Source organism: Entelurus aequoreus, linkage group LG10 (genome assembly GCF_033978785.1).
Source record: "Entelurus aequoreus isolate RoL-2023_Sb linkage group LG10, RoL_Eaeq_v1.1, whole genome shotgun sequence".
Lineage (NCBI taxonomy): Eukaryota > Metazoa > Chordata > Actinopteri > Syngnathiformes > Syngnathidae > Entelurus > Entelurus aequoreus.
In genome coordinates, this window is record NC_084740.1 from 27,249,879 (window position 1) to 27,265,760 (window position 15,882).

A 15,882-nucleotide genomic window follows, 5' to 3' on the forward strand; every position below is an offset into this window, starting at 1 on the left:
CAACTTCTATTAAGTTACCTTACATTTACGTTACAAGCTTCAACTGTTGTGTACCGGGCAAAGGGAAGGAGGCGACACCAAGGCAGGACTGCGGTTTACTAGGTTTATTGAAAACCTTGATGAGTGTGTGGGGTGTGTATGCTACCACAAGTGAATGAGTGCGGACGATGTGTAGAATTAACAATGTAAGTTTTACCAGGGGTTGTTGTCGGTGCGTGTTGTTTGAATCTTTCGTGGAATCCAAGGGGCAAAGTGAAGAGGTAGTCAGCAGGGAGGCAAGCAGTCGGGGGCTGGAGAGAGGCAACGATTTCCGAGTCCAAGCAGAGGTCAAGGGTCGAGGGAAGCAAGCAGAGATCCAGGTGGAGGTCGTGAGACAGGACACTAGTGATGGGTCCGGCAACACCGATGCATCGGCGCATGCGTCGAGCTCATAGAGCGATACCCTGTGTCGGTGCGCGTATCGCTTTTAGAAAGTCACGTGACCGAACACGAGCTGTTTTGGTCACGTGACCGCTCATGAGCTGTTTTGGTCACGTGACCGCTCATGAGCTGTTCTGGTCACGTGACCGCTCATGAACTGTATCGCACTGACGCCTGCGCGCCAAACTGTGTTTATTAGGAAGCGGCGCAATGCGTGTTGTTGACAAACACCATTAGGGCCGCTTGTTGTCACTGTCACTCAAAGTTGCATTTCAAAATTACACAGAATAAATGTGTTTATTTTGTTTAGAATTCAGATGGGTTTGATTTGGTGCGCGGCATATATTGGCTGTGCGGCGCACGGTGTGCGCGGAGGACGCTTGAGCACTGCGCAATTGCGCAGGCGCGCACCTTAGAGGGAAGGTTGCTCACAGGGCACAGAGGAGGTGTCAGTGCGATACAGTTCGCGTATCGGTCACGTGACCAAAGCAGCTCATGATCGGTCACGTGACTTTCTAAAAGCGGTACGCGCACCGACACAGGGTTTCGCTCTATGAGCTCGACGCATGCGCCGATGCATCTGTGTGGACCCATCACTACTGTTACTAGAGAAGGTACAGGAATGACGGCGTGGCGAAGTTGGTAGCGTGGCTGTGCCAGCAATTGGTTACTGGGGTTCAATCCCCACCTTCTACCATCCTAGTCATGATACATGTTCACATTATTTGACTGTATCTAAAAAATATATCTTTATTTAAATGAAGATATGAAATAATCCTAAATGAAATACAATGACTTGGTTTATATTGTTGTATATACTAGGTCATAATATCAGTGTCAGTTGAGTCGGTCCATAGGTTGCCTGTAGGGATTTTTAATGTCCAGCAGATGTCAGTATTTAGTGACACTGTATCGACACAGTATCAATACAGTTTTGCAATGTGTCGAAACGCTTCATGAGGCCTCATCAACCCATCACTACAGGACACGATCACAGGCAGCAGGGAAGACACTGTGGAAGACACAAGGGACATCAAACACGGGAACGAGGAAGAGCACAAAGAAGGCGAGCAAGGAACGAGGGAGTAGTGCCAGACGTGATGCTTACTGTGAAAGATTGGCTACGTTCTGGCAAAGGTCTCTTGGGTCCGCTGGCTTTTATGCCGCTCCCTCTCATCAGGTCCAGGTGTGCTGATTCGCAATTGTTTGCAGCTTTGTTGCTGCGTGGGCGTGCTGCGCCCAGCGCAAGCAGGGGCGTGTCTGGGCACGCAGCCAGAGGAGGAATTGGAAGACTCAGCTGCTGGAGAAAACCGGGTTCGAGTCCGCGCCGTGACATCAACTTCTCTGTCTGTGAGTTCTTGCAGCCCCACCTCCACCCACAGAGGAAAAGAATGAGAGTATTCGCGCCATTTTCTTTCATTCCACTACAGATAACTCGGAAAGTTATGGACATAAACTTAATTTTTACTTTTTTATATTCATATTATGATGTTTTCGACATTTAAAACGCGCCGTTTTTATTTATGTGCTTGCACTTCAACTGCGTCTTCTCTCTGCTAGCTGTGTTGTAGTTTATAGTGCTTCCATATGGAAGATATCAAAGTTCGAACTATACGCTAATTTGTATCAGATATGGCAACAGCCGAGGATGCACATGCATCTATGAGCCAGTCTGCCCCATAACAAGAGGATAGAGAAAAAGAAGGAATTTATTGACTACAATAACAAATTCGCGCAAAGCACTTTGGGTAAAACTTTACCATATGCCGGATTGTAGTCAGCTGGAGGCGTGTCTTAATGAAATTAAACAAGGGATGTCCGCTAACTTTTTGCAACTCAACGCTAAGAAAACAGAAATGCTGATTATCGGTCCTGCTAGACACCAACATCTATTTAATAATACCACCTTAACATTTGACAACCAAACAATTACACAAGGCGACTCGGTAAAGAATCTGGGTATTATCTTCGACCCAACTCTCTCGTTTGAGTCACACATTAAGAGTGTTACTAAAACGGCCTTCTTTCATCTCCGTAATATCGCTAAAATTCGTTCCATCTTGTCCACTAGCGACGCTGAGATCATTATTCATGCGTTCGTTACGTCTCGTCTCGATTACTGTAACGTATTATTTTCGGGTCTCCCTATGTCTAGCATTAAAAGATTACAGTTGGTACAAAATGCGACTGCAAGACTTTTGACAAAAACAAGAACGTTTGATCATATTACACCTATACTGGCTCACCTGCACTGGCTTCCTGTGCACTTAAGATGCGACTTTAAGGTTTTACTACTTACGTATAAAATACTACACGGTTTAGCTCCAGCCTATCTCGCCGATTGTATTGTACCATATGTCCCGACAAGAAATCTGCGTTCAAAGAACTCCGGCTTATTAGTGATTCCCAGAGCCAAAAAAAAGTCTGCGGGCTATAGAGCGTTTTCTATTCGGGCTCCAGTACTCTGGAATGCCCTCCCGGTAACAGTTAGAGATGCTACCTCAGTAGAAGCATTTAAGTCCCATCTTAAAACTCATTTGTATAATCTAGCCTTTAAATAGACCCCCCTTTTTTAGACCAGTTGATCTGCCGTTTCTTTTATTTTCTCCTCTTCTCCCCTGTCCCTTGCGAGGGGGAGTTGCATAGGTCCGGTGGCCATGGATGAAGTGCTGGCTGTCCAGAGTCGGGACCCCGGGTGGACCACTAGCCTGTGCATCGGTTGGGGACATCTCTGCGCTGCTGACCCGTCTCCGCTCGGGATGGTTTCCTGCTGGCCCCGCTGTGGACTGGACTCTCGCTGATGTGTTGGATCCACTGTGGACTGGACTTTCACAATGTTATGTCAGACCCACTCGACATCCATTGCTTTCGGTCTCCCCTAGAGGGGGGGGTTACCCACATATGCGGTCCTCTCCAAGGTTTCTCATAGTCATTCACCGACGTCCCACTGGGGTGAGTTTTTCCTTGCCCGTATGTGGGCTCTGTACCGAGGATGTCGTTGTGGCTTGTACAGCCCTTTGAGACACTTGTGATTTAGGGCTATATAAATAAACATTGATTGATTGATTGATTGATATGTATGGATATACCCGCTGAAATAACACTTGGGAAAAACGTCACAAATTGGGCAAATTCCAAACGACTCTTTTGGAGGAAATATGAAGGAACATGTTATATATATCTACGCCATGCCTCCATGGTTTGATTTTACATTTTCGGGACTCATACAGTACCAATAGGTAAGAAATTTGGTTTTACAAAATATGTCTCCTTTAAGGAACAAGTGATTATATTTTGGGGCTGATCCGGATCACCGTCTAGATTCAGGATATTTGTTTTTCCGTAGGAAGGTAGGGCCTGGCAGAGTGCTTCTCTAGTTTATTTTGTTACAATAATGCAAAAACATACACAACCTATTTTCACAATTTGTGCCACGAAGTGGCCAAACATTTTATTTAATGTACTTTGCCTTAGCTGTTACAGTCAGCTTGCATTGGGGCCATGTGGAGCTGTCGTGAAAAACAAACTTTCCGTGTGTGGCAGTTTGCACCCACTTTGCAAGGGTCATTACTCCCACCTTTAGGACCGGAGTGGAATAGCATTGAATAAAGTACAGGATGATATTTCATGGATTGTTCCGGGCTTTATTGAGAGCCATTGTAGTTTTGTAGCACAGCGGAACCTCAATGTACGAATTTAATTGGTTCTTCAACAATGTTCGTAAATCAAAAAGTTTGTTTACTGAAGCAACCTTCTCCGTAAGAAACAATGTAAATGTAAATAATAGGTTCCAGCCTCGACAAAAGTCCATGTTTTAATGAAGGTCTGTACACTTTGAACACAACATAAAGTGATATACAGTACTGTATATCAAACAAACATAAGATAGAGGTGATGAATCAACCGTCTCTTTATTAACGAGGTAAAACAACAGCATCGACAAGCTGCTGTCCTCTGTATGTGCTGCTCTGCCAACACGTGCACACATATAGAAGTCCCTTTGGTGCCCTCACAAACGATCAGAAATCGCAAAAATCCTTAACTTTAACAACCATTTTGCTACAATAGTAAACATTTTAAAAAGTTAAATCCACTTACATTAACGTTGGCAAAAGGAGGAGCTGACGAGAAAGAAGCAGACAAACTAGGGACAGGCGGGAACGGGGGGAGGGGCCATGTGTGGGTGGAAGAGGCCCCACTGAACGAGAGGTAGGTCTCCTCTGCTGTGAAATAGGTCCGCTTTGGCATATTCTTCCAGAAAAGTCGGGTCTCATCACAATAAAACTTGCTGTGGTTCATCGATACTTCCATACCTGTAAGCGCCGATAATGTACTCCTCGCAAATAGTCTTTTTTTTTTTTTTTTTAACTCCACATCGATTCCCTCCTTCTTTCAACACGGGTCTGTTTTCTCTTTGGGACTCATATTGAGCTAGTAAAATGTACAAAATTTGCCGAAATCAAATCAAACTTTGTTTATATAGCACCTTTCATATACTTGCAAGTGGCAAACACAAAGTGCTTTAAACAAAAAAAAGAAGAGAAGAAAACACATACATACAAACACGCACACACACGCGCGCACACATACACACACACACACACACACACGCAGCATTATTGACAATAACAAAACAAAACATGGCATCTGATTTAGGATTGAGGAAAAAAGCCACCTTAGAGGTGTCCACACTGGAATTAACTAAAATTAACGCCATCTAAAAAATAGTAGGAAACCTGTGATAAAATATATGTATATAAATAAAATGTCAATAATACATAAATACATAACATTGAGAGAATAATAGTAGTAATAATAGCCATTAATAAAATAACATAAAAAATAAAAATAAAAAACATAAGAGTTTAACATGATCATTAAAAAGCCTGAATAAAAAGGTGTGTTTTTAGTCTTCTTCTAAAAATTTAAATGGTTTCTGCAGGCACAAAAAAACCACAGAAAATTAACACTGCGCTGAGAAGTGACGTGTAAAAAATGCCTCCCCAAAAATGCTGCGCCCTGCTTTGGGCCTGCAGGACACAAAATGAATGAATGAATGAAGCGTTCGTACACAGCGACATGATTCGAACACAGACGCATTATTGGCTCCATTTTAAAACTTGTAAATCGAAAAGTTTGCAAACAGAGGGGGTAAATTGAGTTTCCAGTATACGCTTATGTTGCTATAAAATTGTCATTATAATGCAGAACTTTCCATGCCCTGAATGGATGGACACGCGGCCCTTTTTTTTTCATTTCCTTCAAAATTTGAGCATAAAAAAGTCAATTTGGATGACAATCAAGGGAGCAAAAGTAGTTAAGAATCAACTTTGTGTCTCTGACATCTTCTGTAAGGACGTAAAAGGGCTAAAAGCCAGCAGTCAGATCCTCTAAGCGGCCGTAATCCCGACGGCTCTGCTGATCATTTTAATGTCATCTTCCCACTGCTCTCCCAGATGTCTGCCGCTTATGTGCTGCACTTCCTGCCTTCTCAGAGGCGCCTGGCTGCACTGAAGAGATGCCCAGCACTCTCATCATCATCATCACTGTCATCATCACCACCAGGCAGGCGCACGCAGACAAACGGCGGTTATTATTAACTGCGCCCGGCTAAGAGGATTGCTCCCTGCGCTCTCATCCTCCACACGCAGTTATTTAAAGGGACCTCACTCTCCCGCCCACTGCCCGCCTCTAGCTTGAGAGATGCTGAGAGCGAGCGCAGGGTATAGCGCAAGCAGGGAGGAAAGGCACTGAAGAGGGAAGGGGGGCCGGTGATAGGACGCTACAGAGGACAGCAGTCTTTTGAGTGTCCAAGTGTGGGAGAGGTGACGGCCTTGCTGGTCCTCGGGGGGAAAAGTTGGAGGGAAGCTGCCGTCATGGCCAGCCAGCAGGACTCAGGCTTCTTTGAAATCAGCATCAAATCCCTGCTGAAGTCATGGAGCGGCAGTGAGTAGCAGCTTGTTGTCTACGTAAAGGAACCTAAATCCTGTTTGTCGCGCAAACTATTCTTTGTCATTTGCAACTTCTATTTGGCTGTCTCCTAGCAACAGCCAGAGAGAGGCGTCCTCCTCCTCCAAGAATTTGTCCGTCATGCACATAGTCGCTGTCATACTGCATCTCTGATTCATCCCCATCATCATGGCGCTATGCAATGATTCAGCTTGTCTGCATGTTTTTAACTGGACTGTGCCAGTCACTCACGTGGGCTCAATAGCTTTTAGTAAGCGGGAGGACGCCCTAATAGGATTAGCAGTACTTCACCTGCAGGCTTTGCTTCCTTGTTCATTGGGGGTATCAGCTCCTTATGTTTCTAAGACTAGAAAATGAAAGTTACTGAAAAAGTGTCTTTACAAAAGAGTGACATAATATACAGTAAGTGAAGCCATTTGCCATCTCCTGAGGATGTTGCGTAATTCTCACAGTAAGTGCATGTGCATTAATACAATGTTACATCTCAGCAAAAGATGGCGTCAATGACGGAAAACGCTTTGTTTTTAAAAGATAATTAGTTTGTTTGCTGATGACAACAATAATATCCTTTGCCATTATTTATTAACGTGGCACTTAATTTGCGTTTTTTTCCTCTTTGCATACAATATCATTGTGATACTGTGCCCCCGTTATTGATAGTAACGATACAAAGTAGGGTGTCTATTAATTATCAGTATGGAAAGGACGTATTAAATAAGCTCGGCTTAATCCTTCTATTTTTCAAACAATGTTGAATTGTGCAAATTTCATTCGATTGTAAAAGTGTGCCTAATGTTGTGGCCCGTGAGTTTAAAGGCCAAGCTGTGTGGAATGAGTGAGCAGCGGCATTCTGATATCTGCTCTTCAAACAGCCCGAAGGCTCGCCCGTGTCAGCCAATCAGAGACGAGCAACGGCATGCTCTCAGTGTCGCAGTTATGAAACGCAATAATTAACTGACCTCAATGGCTTTTGGTGCTTTTGGTTACAGTCTCAAATAACTATTCTCGCTCTTTTGTTTTGTGCTAGAAATGATGTCTTCACAATTCACAGGCTGGAATTGAATGGACGCTTTAAAATGATCTTTATCCCTTTTCCAGTTGACTATATGGAACTATTTATTTCCCTCTCCCTTTAGCGTAAAAATGTTGTATCATAAACCAACTGGCAGGGAGGTTCCTGCTCATTACGTAACGTGACGCACAAGCTTTTATTAGCCTCACATTCTACTGTTGGAACAGTTTGCTGTTATTTTTAGTCCTGTGTGTGTGTGTGTGTGTGTGTGTGTGTGTGTGTGTGTGTGTGTGTGTGTGTGTGTGTGTGTGTGTGTGTGTGTGTGTGTGTGTGTGTGTGTGTGTGTGTGTGTGTGTGTGTGTTGATAATGGCCCCCCTACCTCCATGCTGACCCTGGAAATTCAGGCCCAGTTAAAGAGGTCATTTGTGTCCAAATGTCGACCCACTCGTCACTAATGGCTGCTAAAGCGGGTGTTTACTCTCTTGTCTCCATGGATGCATTCGCTGAGCTGAAACTCATTAGAATTATATAAGTTTTGCACTGTAATTTGTAGTAAAAATAGACAATATTGCTGTGTTTCTGATGTAAGAATGATCCAAAAGAAATAACTGTTCTACATCTGTGGTTCTCAAACTCACCTAGTGCCACCTCAGAAAACACTTGGCTCTCTAAGTACCACCATAATGACCAACATTAAGAGTATCGTAGTAGGCCTAAGTATTTATTAAAAATAAGGCAGAGGTTTTACTCAGCAATGATATTGTAACATTAGATACAGTTTGAACAGTAGCATTGTGTTTGAATATAGGAATATAAAACCGTTACGTTACAATATTTAATTAGGTGATTCTTTGGCATACCACTAGATAGAGCCCGCGCACCACAGTTTGGGAATCACTTCTCTACATAACCTGACTTTCGACAGTGTTGTCGCAAAATCTAGCTTTTATATAGTGTGCTGCGTTCAAGGGAACCTGATTTATTTATTTTACTGTTCAGTGGCAACCAACAGAGTGCGCATAGTTTAATTCAACTAGCTTGCTACCTGAACATGCTGCCATAACAATCTGAATGAAAGTATTCATGATGGAAGCATTTTGAGCTCAAAAGTAGCAACTTTTGTTGAAATTATCGGTCATTCCCACAACACAAACTGGTGAAGGTGAATGAAGTGAGGTTCCCACATCCAGCTAAGTTAGCACAATGCAGCTGCTTAACTTTAGTACCTTTGGAAACGCTTGTTTTCTTTCATTTACTGGACAGATTGTGTTGTTGTTTTTATTATTTTACAGGGTTGGGTTGTGTATTTTATTTTTTATCTCTCAGCCTCAGAGTGTGGTGTCTCTCTCTTCTAACAACCTGCGATAGTTGTTTGTTTAATCGATGCAATCAATTTTTACTAAAACTGTCAAGGAAAAAAGTTTCATTTTTTTAGAGAATTTTTTTTTTCAAATTTTGGAGCAATTTTTCGCACAGGAAATACAGCTTATCGGTTGTTTGCTTCAATGGTTCAACTTTAAAGTGATTTTTTTTGCAAAATGTTCGACCAAATTTTTTTTTTTTAATTTTGTGTGTGATTATTAGTCGTTTGATCACTCTGTTCAACTTCAGTGCCGTTCGACTACACAGGTTCCTCTGTGTAGTGCATTTTTCAGTATCATTTCTTACAACCCACAAACTCTTCATTGTGTTGAATGTTTTTGTGTGAGAGAAGGAGACACATGTGAACTCAACATAAAAGGAATATATTTTCCAGATAATTGCATTTATGACTGAATTTATGACTTCAGAGACCATTTGACTTCATGGGTTCATGTGTTCTACTTTTGCTTTTTTGCAATGTTTTCTAGTAAATTCTCTCTCTTGCTATGTTGCATTTTTGTGTGTGAGAGAAGGGGACACTTGTGAACTTGACCTTTGAGACTTACAGTATTTTTCCAGAAAATTGAGTTTGAATTTTGGATTATTAGTACTTCAAGGGGCATTAGACTTCCACTCATTAGTGGAAATTCTGTGCATGTTTTTTACTAAATGTTTTATGTGACATTAGAGGACAATTTCTTCAGAATATTTACTTTTAACTTTGGGTTGTTAAAATATTAGTAGGTATTAGACTTCAGAAGTTATACTGAATAGTGCTAGTTCTGTGCATTTTTTTTACTCAATGATTTGGGGAACACCTTTGTGAATGTGTATTTAGAGGACAATTTCTCCAGAATATTTAGTTTTAACTGGACTTCAGGGTGCATTAGACTTCAGAGTCCCTGTGTGTTAGTTTTGTGAATTGTTTTACTAAATGCTTTGAGGAACACCTTACTATTTTTCTTTTTTTGTATGACAGAGGTAGACATTTTTTTATTTAAACTGTAGAGGATAATTTCTTCAGAATATTTAGTTCGAACTTTGATTGTTATGACTTCAGAGTGCATTCGACTTCAGAAGTTCCACTGAAAAGGGCGAGTTTTGTGGATTTTTTTACTAAATGCTTTGGAGAACACCTTTCTATTTTGCATGTTTTTGTATGACAGAGGTAGACATTTGTGAATGGAACTTCAGAGAACAATTCCTCCAGAATATATAGTTCAAACTTTCGTTTGTTAGGACAATAATTAATTTATTGCTTGGCTGGATGTTTGTGTATGACAGAGGGAAACATTTGTGAACTCAAGTTCTAGAGCAGATTTTCCCCGGAAAATGTATTTAAACTCTGACTGTATGACTTCAACAGCAATCAATGCAAAAGCTCCACTGAACAGTGTTTTTTGTGCAATTTCCTGCTAAATCCATTTCTATTGCATGTTTTTATATCACACTGGACTTTTGAGACATATTACTCTTAGTTTGAACTTGGATTGTACGACTTCTGGGGGCAGTACTCTGTTGTATACTTTTCTGCTAATTTCTCTGGAGAACACACTATTTATAATGTTTTTGAATGAGAGTGGGAGACACTTGTTTTCCTCATTGTGTCAGGGGAGGGCTGCCATGCTGGGTTTGTTTTCAGCTTGGCGGTGGTGGTGATGTCAATCCCCACGAGCCCCCTTGTTTGCAAGTCACATGTCGGAGTCTTTGTGCGGAGTGAGACACAAGGGGCTTCATGCACTCAATGCTATGTTGATTTAATTGTAGCAAAACGTGTCTGATGGTGACTGCCATGCTTCGGGATGACACAAGTCACCAGTATAGTGTATCCCCTGAGATAATTATAGTCACACAGCTATGCCCCTGTAGCATCACCACGCTTTGCCTCGGCTAAAAATTCCCGCCTGACCTTCACTCCTGGAAGGCACCACAAGCTGGTCACAAGGCGGAAGCAAACCATCGCAGACGGCAACTTTAGAGAAGGAGAGGGGGAGACTCGTCTCCTAGACTGGTCTCCAGTCTAGTCGCTCTTATTTAAGAGACACCCACCAGCGGCTAGCTGGCATGCGCGCGCCATGGAAACTATGCCCCGGGAGGACGCGGCCAGCTGACACACAAGACATGGACTTCAACGTGTTTCCTTAGGGAGCTTTTTTGGCTCGGTTAAAGGGAGCTAAAATCCTGGTTACCCCGTCGTCCTTCCCCACCATGGACGGTACAGCCGTGTGCTGGAGTAAGGCCAGTGTCATCAGCTTCATCAAGGGCCTGGGTAGGTGCTGAGAGGGGTCGCACATACTGGGCATTCCTTGAAAGGCACCATGACTTGCATGTCCTGGGAAGACCTGGAAAACACATCTTGTTTACTTTTTGTGTTTAAGTATGTCTTTTTTAAAACTGTTGAACATCTTGCTTCAACTTAACAGCGTGATAAATGTGCTTGTGCTAATATAAGGTCAACACACGCTTACTGTTTTGAGTGAAGCTGCTTTTGTTGCTTTCATTTATGTTGCATACTTTGTGCAACCCAAGTGCTGTGTTTCCATATAACAGTTCACTTGCATCTAAGTTGATAAGGAACACATTATTATTAATTAAGTAATATTTACAATGAGCAAGTTCAAGTGAAAAAAACATTGAAACAGGAAGAAAACTATTTTTTGTATTATAGTTCTTCACCCAACCTGCCCTTTGACTTTGTCTTGGTAGTAATGATGTCCTGTGTTGTCTTTGTTGTTTGCATTTGCATAAAAAAACGTCAGTATCAGTCTCCGTTAACAAGGTAAGGACATTTCAGCTGATGCAAGAAAAGCATTTTGGTTATTTCTTTAGGAAAGTAGTAATGTACACAATTCATTTTACATGGTCATCTTTTATGCATCTATGGTGCATATTGAGAGAAAAAGAGAAGATTAGAAAATAGATGCATTATTAATACTACTTTTACTAGTACTAATAAGCATTATTAGTAATCAGAGTAACCATTGTTCGGAATACTCATTATTGTAAATTATATTGGAATTGAAAAAAAATACATTAATAAAGATTACTTGAGCAAATCATTATTTTAAATAATAATATAACAATAATAAGAAAAAATAATTGTTAAAAGCTAATAATAAATTATGACAATAAAATAATTCAAAACCAAAATAGCACTACTAATGTGTATTTGTTTAGCTACAGCATAGTGAGAGGATAAAAAAAACATGAAATAGGTTCAAATGTAATGGCAATAAATATTTTACATGAGTTTAATGGTGGTCAGTGCAAGCACAGTGACTGTTTGTGCTCTAACGAGACGTTTGTAGGCACTTATTTACTATATTTAGCAAGTCTTTGTGTGGAGGCACCAGAGTGTAACACTGAGGCAAACTTTAACTTGCATGTTAGCTGGCGTGGTTTTTTTGGCCTGGGACTGGACCGTGCGTAATCAAACGTGGGCGACATCGTAACACAACAAGATGGTCACAAGATCTTTGGGACATCTCTGGTAGGAAATGAAAACAGCAGCTGCTGGCCATGAGGCTTTAATTTCCTTGCGCACTGTCGCAGTGTGACACGTAGAAGTCAGTGCCCTTTGGACAGTGTGCGTCAGGAATGCTCAACATGGGGGGAATTTTCATGTCCATGTTTGGGGAAACCCTGTTCCAGCTCCCTAATCAGTCGTCTCTCTTTGTAAACACCTCTGTGGCTTATCCTGTTGCTCTCGTGCATGCCTCAGTTGGTCATGTTTTACTTATTAAAACACCTTTTTTTCTCTCTGTGTTGTTTCTGCAGCCTCGCCCGTGGGGAATGGCTACAGCAAACCCCCCATTCCTCCAGTCTGCTGTCCTCATGGAGAGAAGGGTCCCCCGGTCATGATGCCGATCAGCGTGGACCCAGAGAGCAAACCGGGCGAGTATGTCCTCAAGAGCCTCTTCGCCATCTTTGCCACAGTGTCAGAACGCAAGATTCGAATCATCATGGCGGAGCCGCTGGTAAGTCAGCTGATGAAGGAAATAGCACAAAAAGTTACCAAACATGCTCCATGAGCCTTCAGGTCAAAACAGTGATGTTCATGACTAGTGAGGCATTGACTTAGTAAAAAAAAGGTTTCAAATACTTTGCTGTTTCTTGCCAAGGGTTGCCTTAGAGAGTCAATCTTGTGAGTGGTTTTGGGAATCAAACCCATGCCCTCTGCCATGAAAATCAGAGGTGTGTACCATTACACCAATAGGGATTGTTTTTGTTATGGTCTACTGTCTCGTGTTGATAAATGAATGCAACAATTACAAAACTGCGGGGGAAAAAACAACAACTTGGTTATTGCTCCAGGGCTGTAACAGTTTTTTTTGTTTTTTTTTATAAAACTGAAAACCATTTGCCGTCTTACCTTAATTTGTATACATAACTCTATGTGAGCCTCCATGTGCAACTGAGTTAGTTAGGAAATAATTACAGAATCAACCAGTGATCACGGGTTCAACTATACCTACTTTTTAAAGTCCCACTTAAGAACTTTCAGTTTTGGTTGATTTTGGTGGTGCCAGTGTACCAAAGCGTAAGTGTTGTGTCTGAAAAAAGACCACATTTCCCATGAGGACCAGCGCATGGCGTCGTAAATCATCAAAAACTACTGTCATGTACATACAAACTGAAAAAAATATATATATATAATTCATTCAACTGACACGATAATACCAAAATGATTCAGTATGACTGATCTTTCCACAGTAGAAACCTACATATTGTACTCAAACTTTATGTTTGCGGTTTGCAGTCATCGATTTTTTTTTATACAGTAGTTTTGAGTTTGCGTGGCTGGTCATGTCAGTGTGGAACTGCGAACTATCAAGCATGTGACTATTTATTACTACCACGCAAACTTCCGATCACTAATATTAGCATTATCATGTCTGTCTGTGTTGGCCCTGAGATGAGGTGGCGACTTGTCCAGGGTGTACCCAGCCTACCGCCCGAATGCAGCTGAGATAGGCTCCAGCACCCCCCACGATCCCGAGAGGGGCAGTTGGTAGAAAATGGATGGATGGATTTTGATTTGAGTATCAAAAGGTACTTCATAGTAAAGCAGGAACAGAGCCATTGGTCTGAAATCCCTCCTCGTCTTTGAGCTCACGCCAGCGAGTGAAAGCACGGGCAATGTTGATCCTTGACAGTCCTTTTAGCCGGGTATCCTCCCTTTTTCTTTTTTTTGTCTCCTCAGACAAAACTTTCCGTTTTTGTTTTGTTTTGCAGCTTCTGCCATGATAGCAGTGATTGCACGTAGGCGTTCGCATCGACTTCTGTCTGTGAAGTATGCCGTAAAGCAAGTCAGCACATTTGTAGTTTTTTGTGTGGCAGGGTTCATGCCACCCTCCTCAAAATTGCTTAGTGCCAGTGAAAGCGATACAGACACTCTCAGGCTATGACAAAGGTGTCATTCAACTAGTTGTAAGTCGATGTATCACCCCAAAAGTTATTAAAATATTTTATGAAGGTTGAAAAGTTACTTTGGGCTGCTTTAAGGTGTATGCAAACACATCACAGGCTGATAACATTAGTGTATTCATAAAAAAAACATTCCCATACAAACCACAGCTAGCACCAGCAACTACATACAGTACATGCCACCTACTGTAGCTGAAGACCTTGCTGAACCCCCCCTGCCCCGACACCTTATCATGACCGCCCCCAGTGAGGTTTACTAACCTACACATGGCCCAGCCACACTGGCTGGCCTCTGTAACATTAGCACAAGATTGGCAATAAAAATTAAAAACAGCGTCATACAGTGTGTGACATTTCTGGACGCAACACAACAAGAAAATTCATTAAATCAGTAAATATTTTTAGAGCGACCCAATATAAAGTGAAATTATTGCCGAAACTCCAGAAACACACACAAATGTTGTTACTCACGCCTAACGAGTCGCAAGTTAAAAACATTTTTTTCTTCAATTAAAAAAATGATGAAACAAACTTTCTGCAAGTAAAAAACAATTTGCAAGTCTAAAATCAATTTTCTTCAAATTAAAACTTTTGGCAGTAATATTCCGCATCAGTACATGCCACCTACTGTAGCTGAAGACCTTGCTGAACCCCCCCTGCCCCGACACCTTATCATGACCGGCCCCAGTGAGGTTTACTAACCCCCAGTGAGGTTTACTAACCTACACACTTGCACTCGGACCACCCGTAGTTCGCACTCTACAACGACAGGTGGGGCTGCTGAGTCAATTTAAGGCCGTCAGAGCTACTGTTATTTGAGCATGGTGCCATCCACCAAAAGAAAAAGAAGCAGGGTGGGAAGTAAAATGGTGGAGAGAAGAGAGGGGAAACTTACTAATTTACTTGTTTTTTTTGGGACGTGCATGTCAGGGTCTGCGGGAAGGTATGCAGGGGGAGGAGCAAGACGGCATCGCTTACGCAAGCTAAATGACGCAAAATAATATTTCAGCTTTAAGTCGTGAATGAAGGCAGGCTCATTATAGCACTTTACATTTGAAAAGTTCAAACCCCGGCCGGGTCATACCAAAGACTATCAAAATGGGACCCATTACCTCCCTGCTTGGCACTCAGCATCAAGGGTTGGAATTGGGGGTTAAATCACCAAAAATTATTCCCGGGCGCAGCTACGCTGCTGCCCACTGCTCCCCTCACCTCCCAGGGGGTGATTAAGGGGATGGGTCAAATGCAGAGGACAAATTTCACCACACCTAGTGTGTGTGTGACAATCATTGGTACTTTAACTTTAACTTTAACTTAAAAGGTTGTACCAATCCAGGCAGTGTATGTCGCCATGGTGATATAGTCACCATGGCGACTTCTTCTGGCTGGATGGAACTCCGTAGATGAAACTTTTGTTTCACTTGTTAGGTGTGATGTTCAGAGTACTGTTTGTGAGGTTGTGATGCATCAGGATGGGCTTAGAAAGCTTTTTGTGTCTGTGTGTGTGCGTGTTCTTGTGTGGGTGTGCTTGCGAGGGGGAGCGATATAGCTGACAGTTTGATATACAGTATACATAATATAGTTCAATGATCACGGTCCAGGTGAAATCTCTGCATTAAACCTCCATTAGTCCTAGATTTCAAAACACGGCCAATACGCACGGTGGTCGCCTTTTGCTGTGGTCGCGCTA

The 15,882-nt window shown here is 42.1% G+C and overlaps 1 protein-coding gene across 4 annotated transcripts in view; it reads left to right on the forward strand.

Moving 5' to 3' along the window:
* The window catches only part of LOC133658420 (protein furry homolog), a 94,332-nt gene that overhangs the window by 9,788 nt on the left and 68,662 nt on the right, over nucleotides 1-15,882 (forward strand). For 2 of the 4 annotated variants that reach the window (XM_062060450.1, XM_062060453.1), the window contains exon 2: nucleotides 12,543-12,742. In XM_062060450.1, coding sequence (XP_061916434.1) covers nucleotides 12,543-12,742 — 200 coding nt within the window. Of the gene's footprint in view, nucleotides 1-6,054; nucleotides 6,367-12,542; nucleotides 12,743-15,882 lie in introns of those variants that run through there. The other 2 variants (XM_062060451.1, XM_062060452.1) reach the window with 2 other exon arrangements.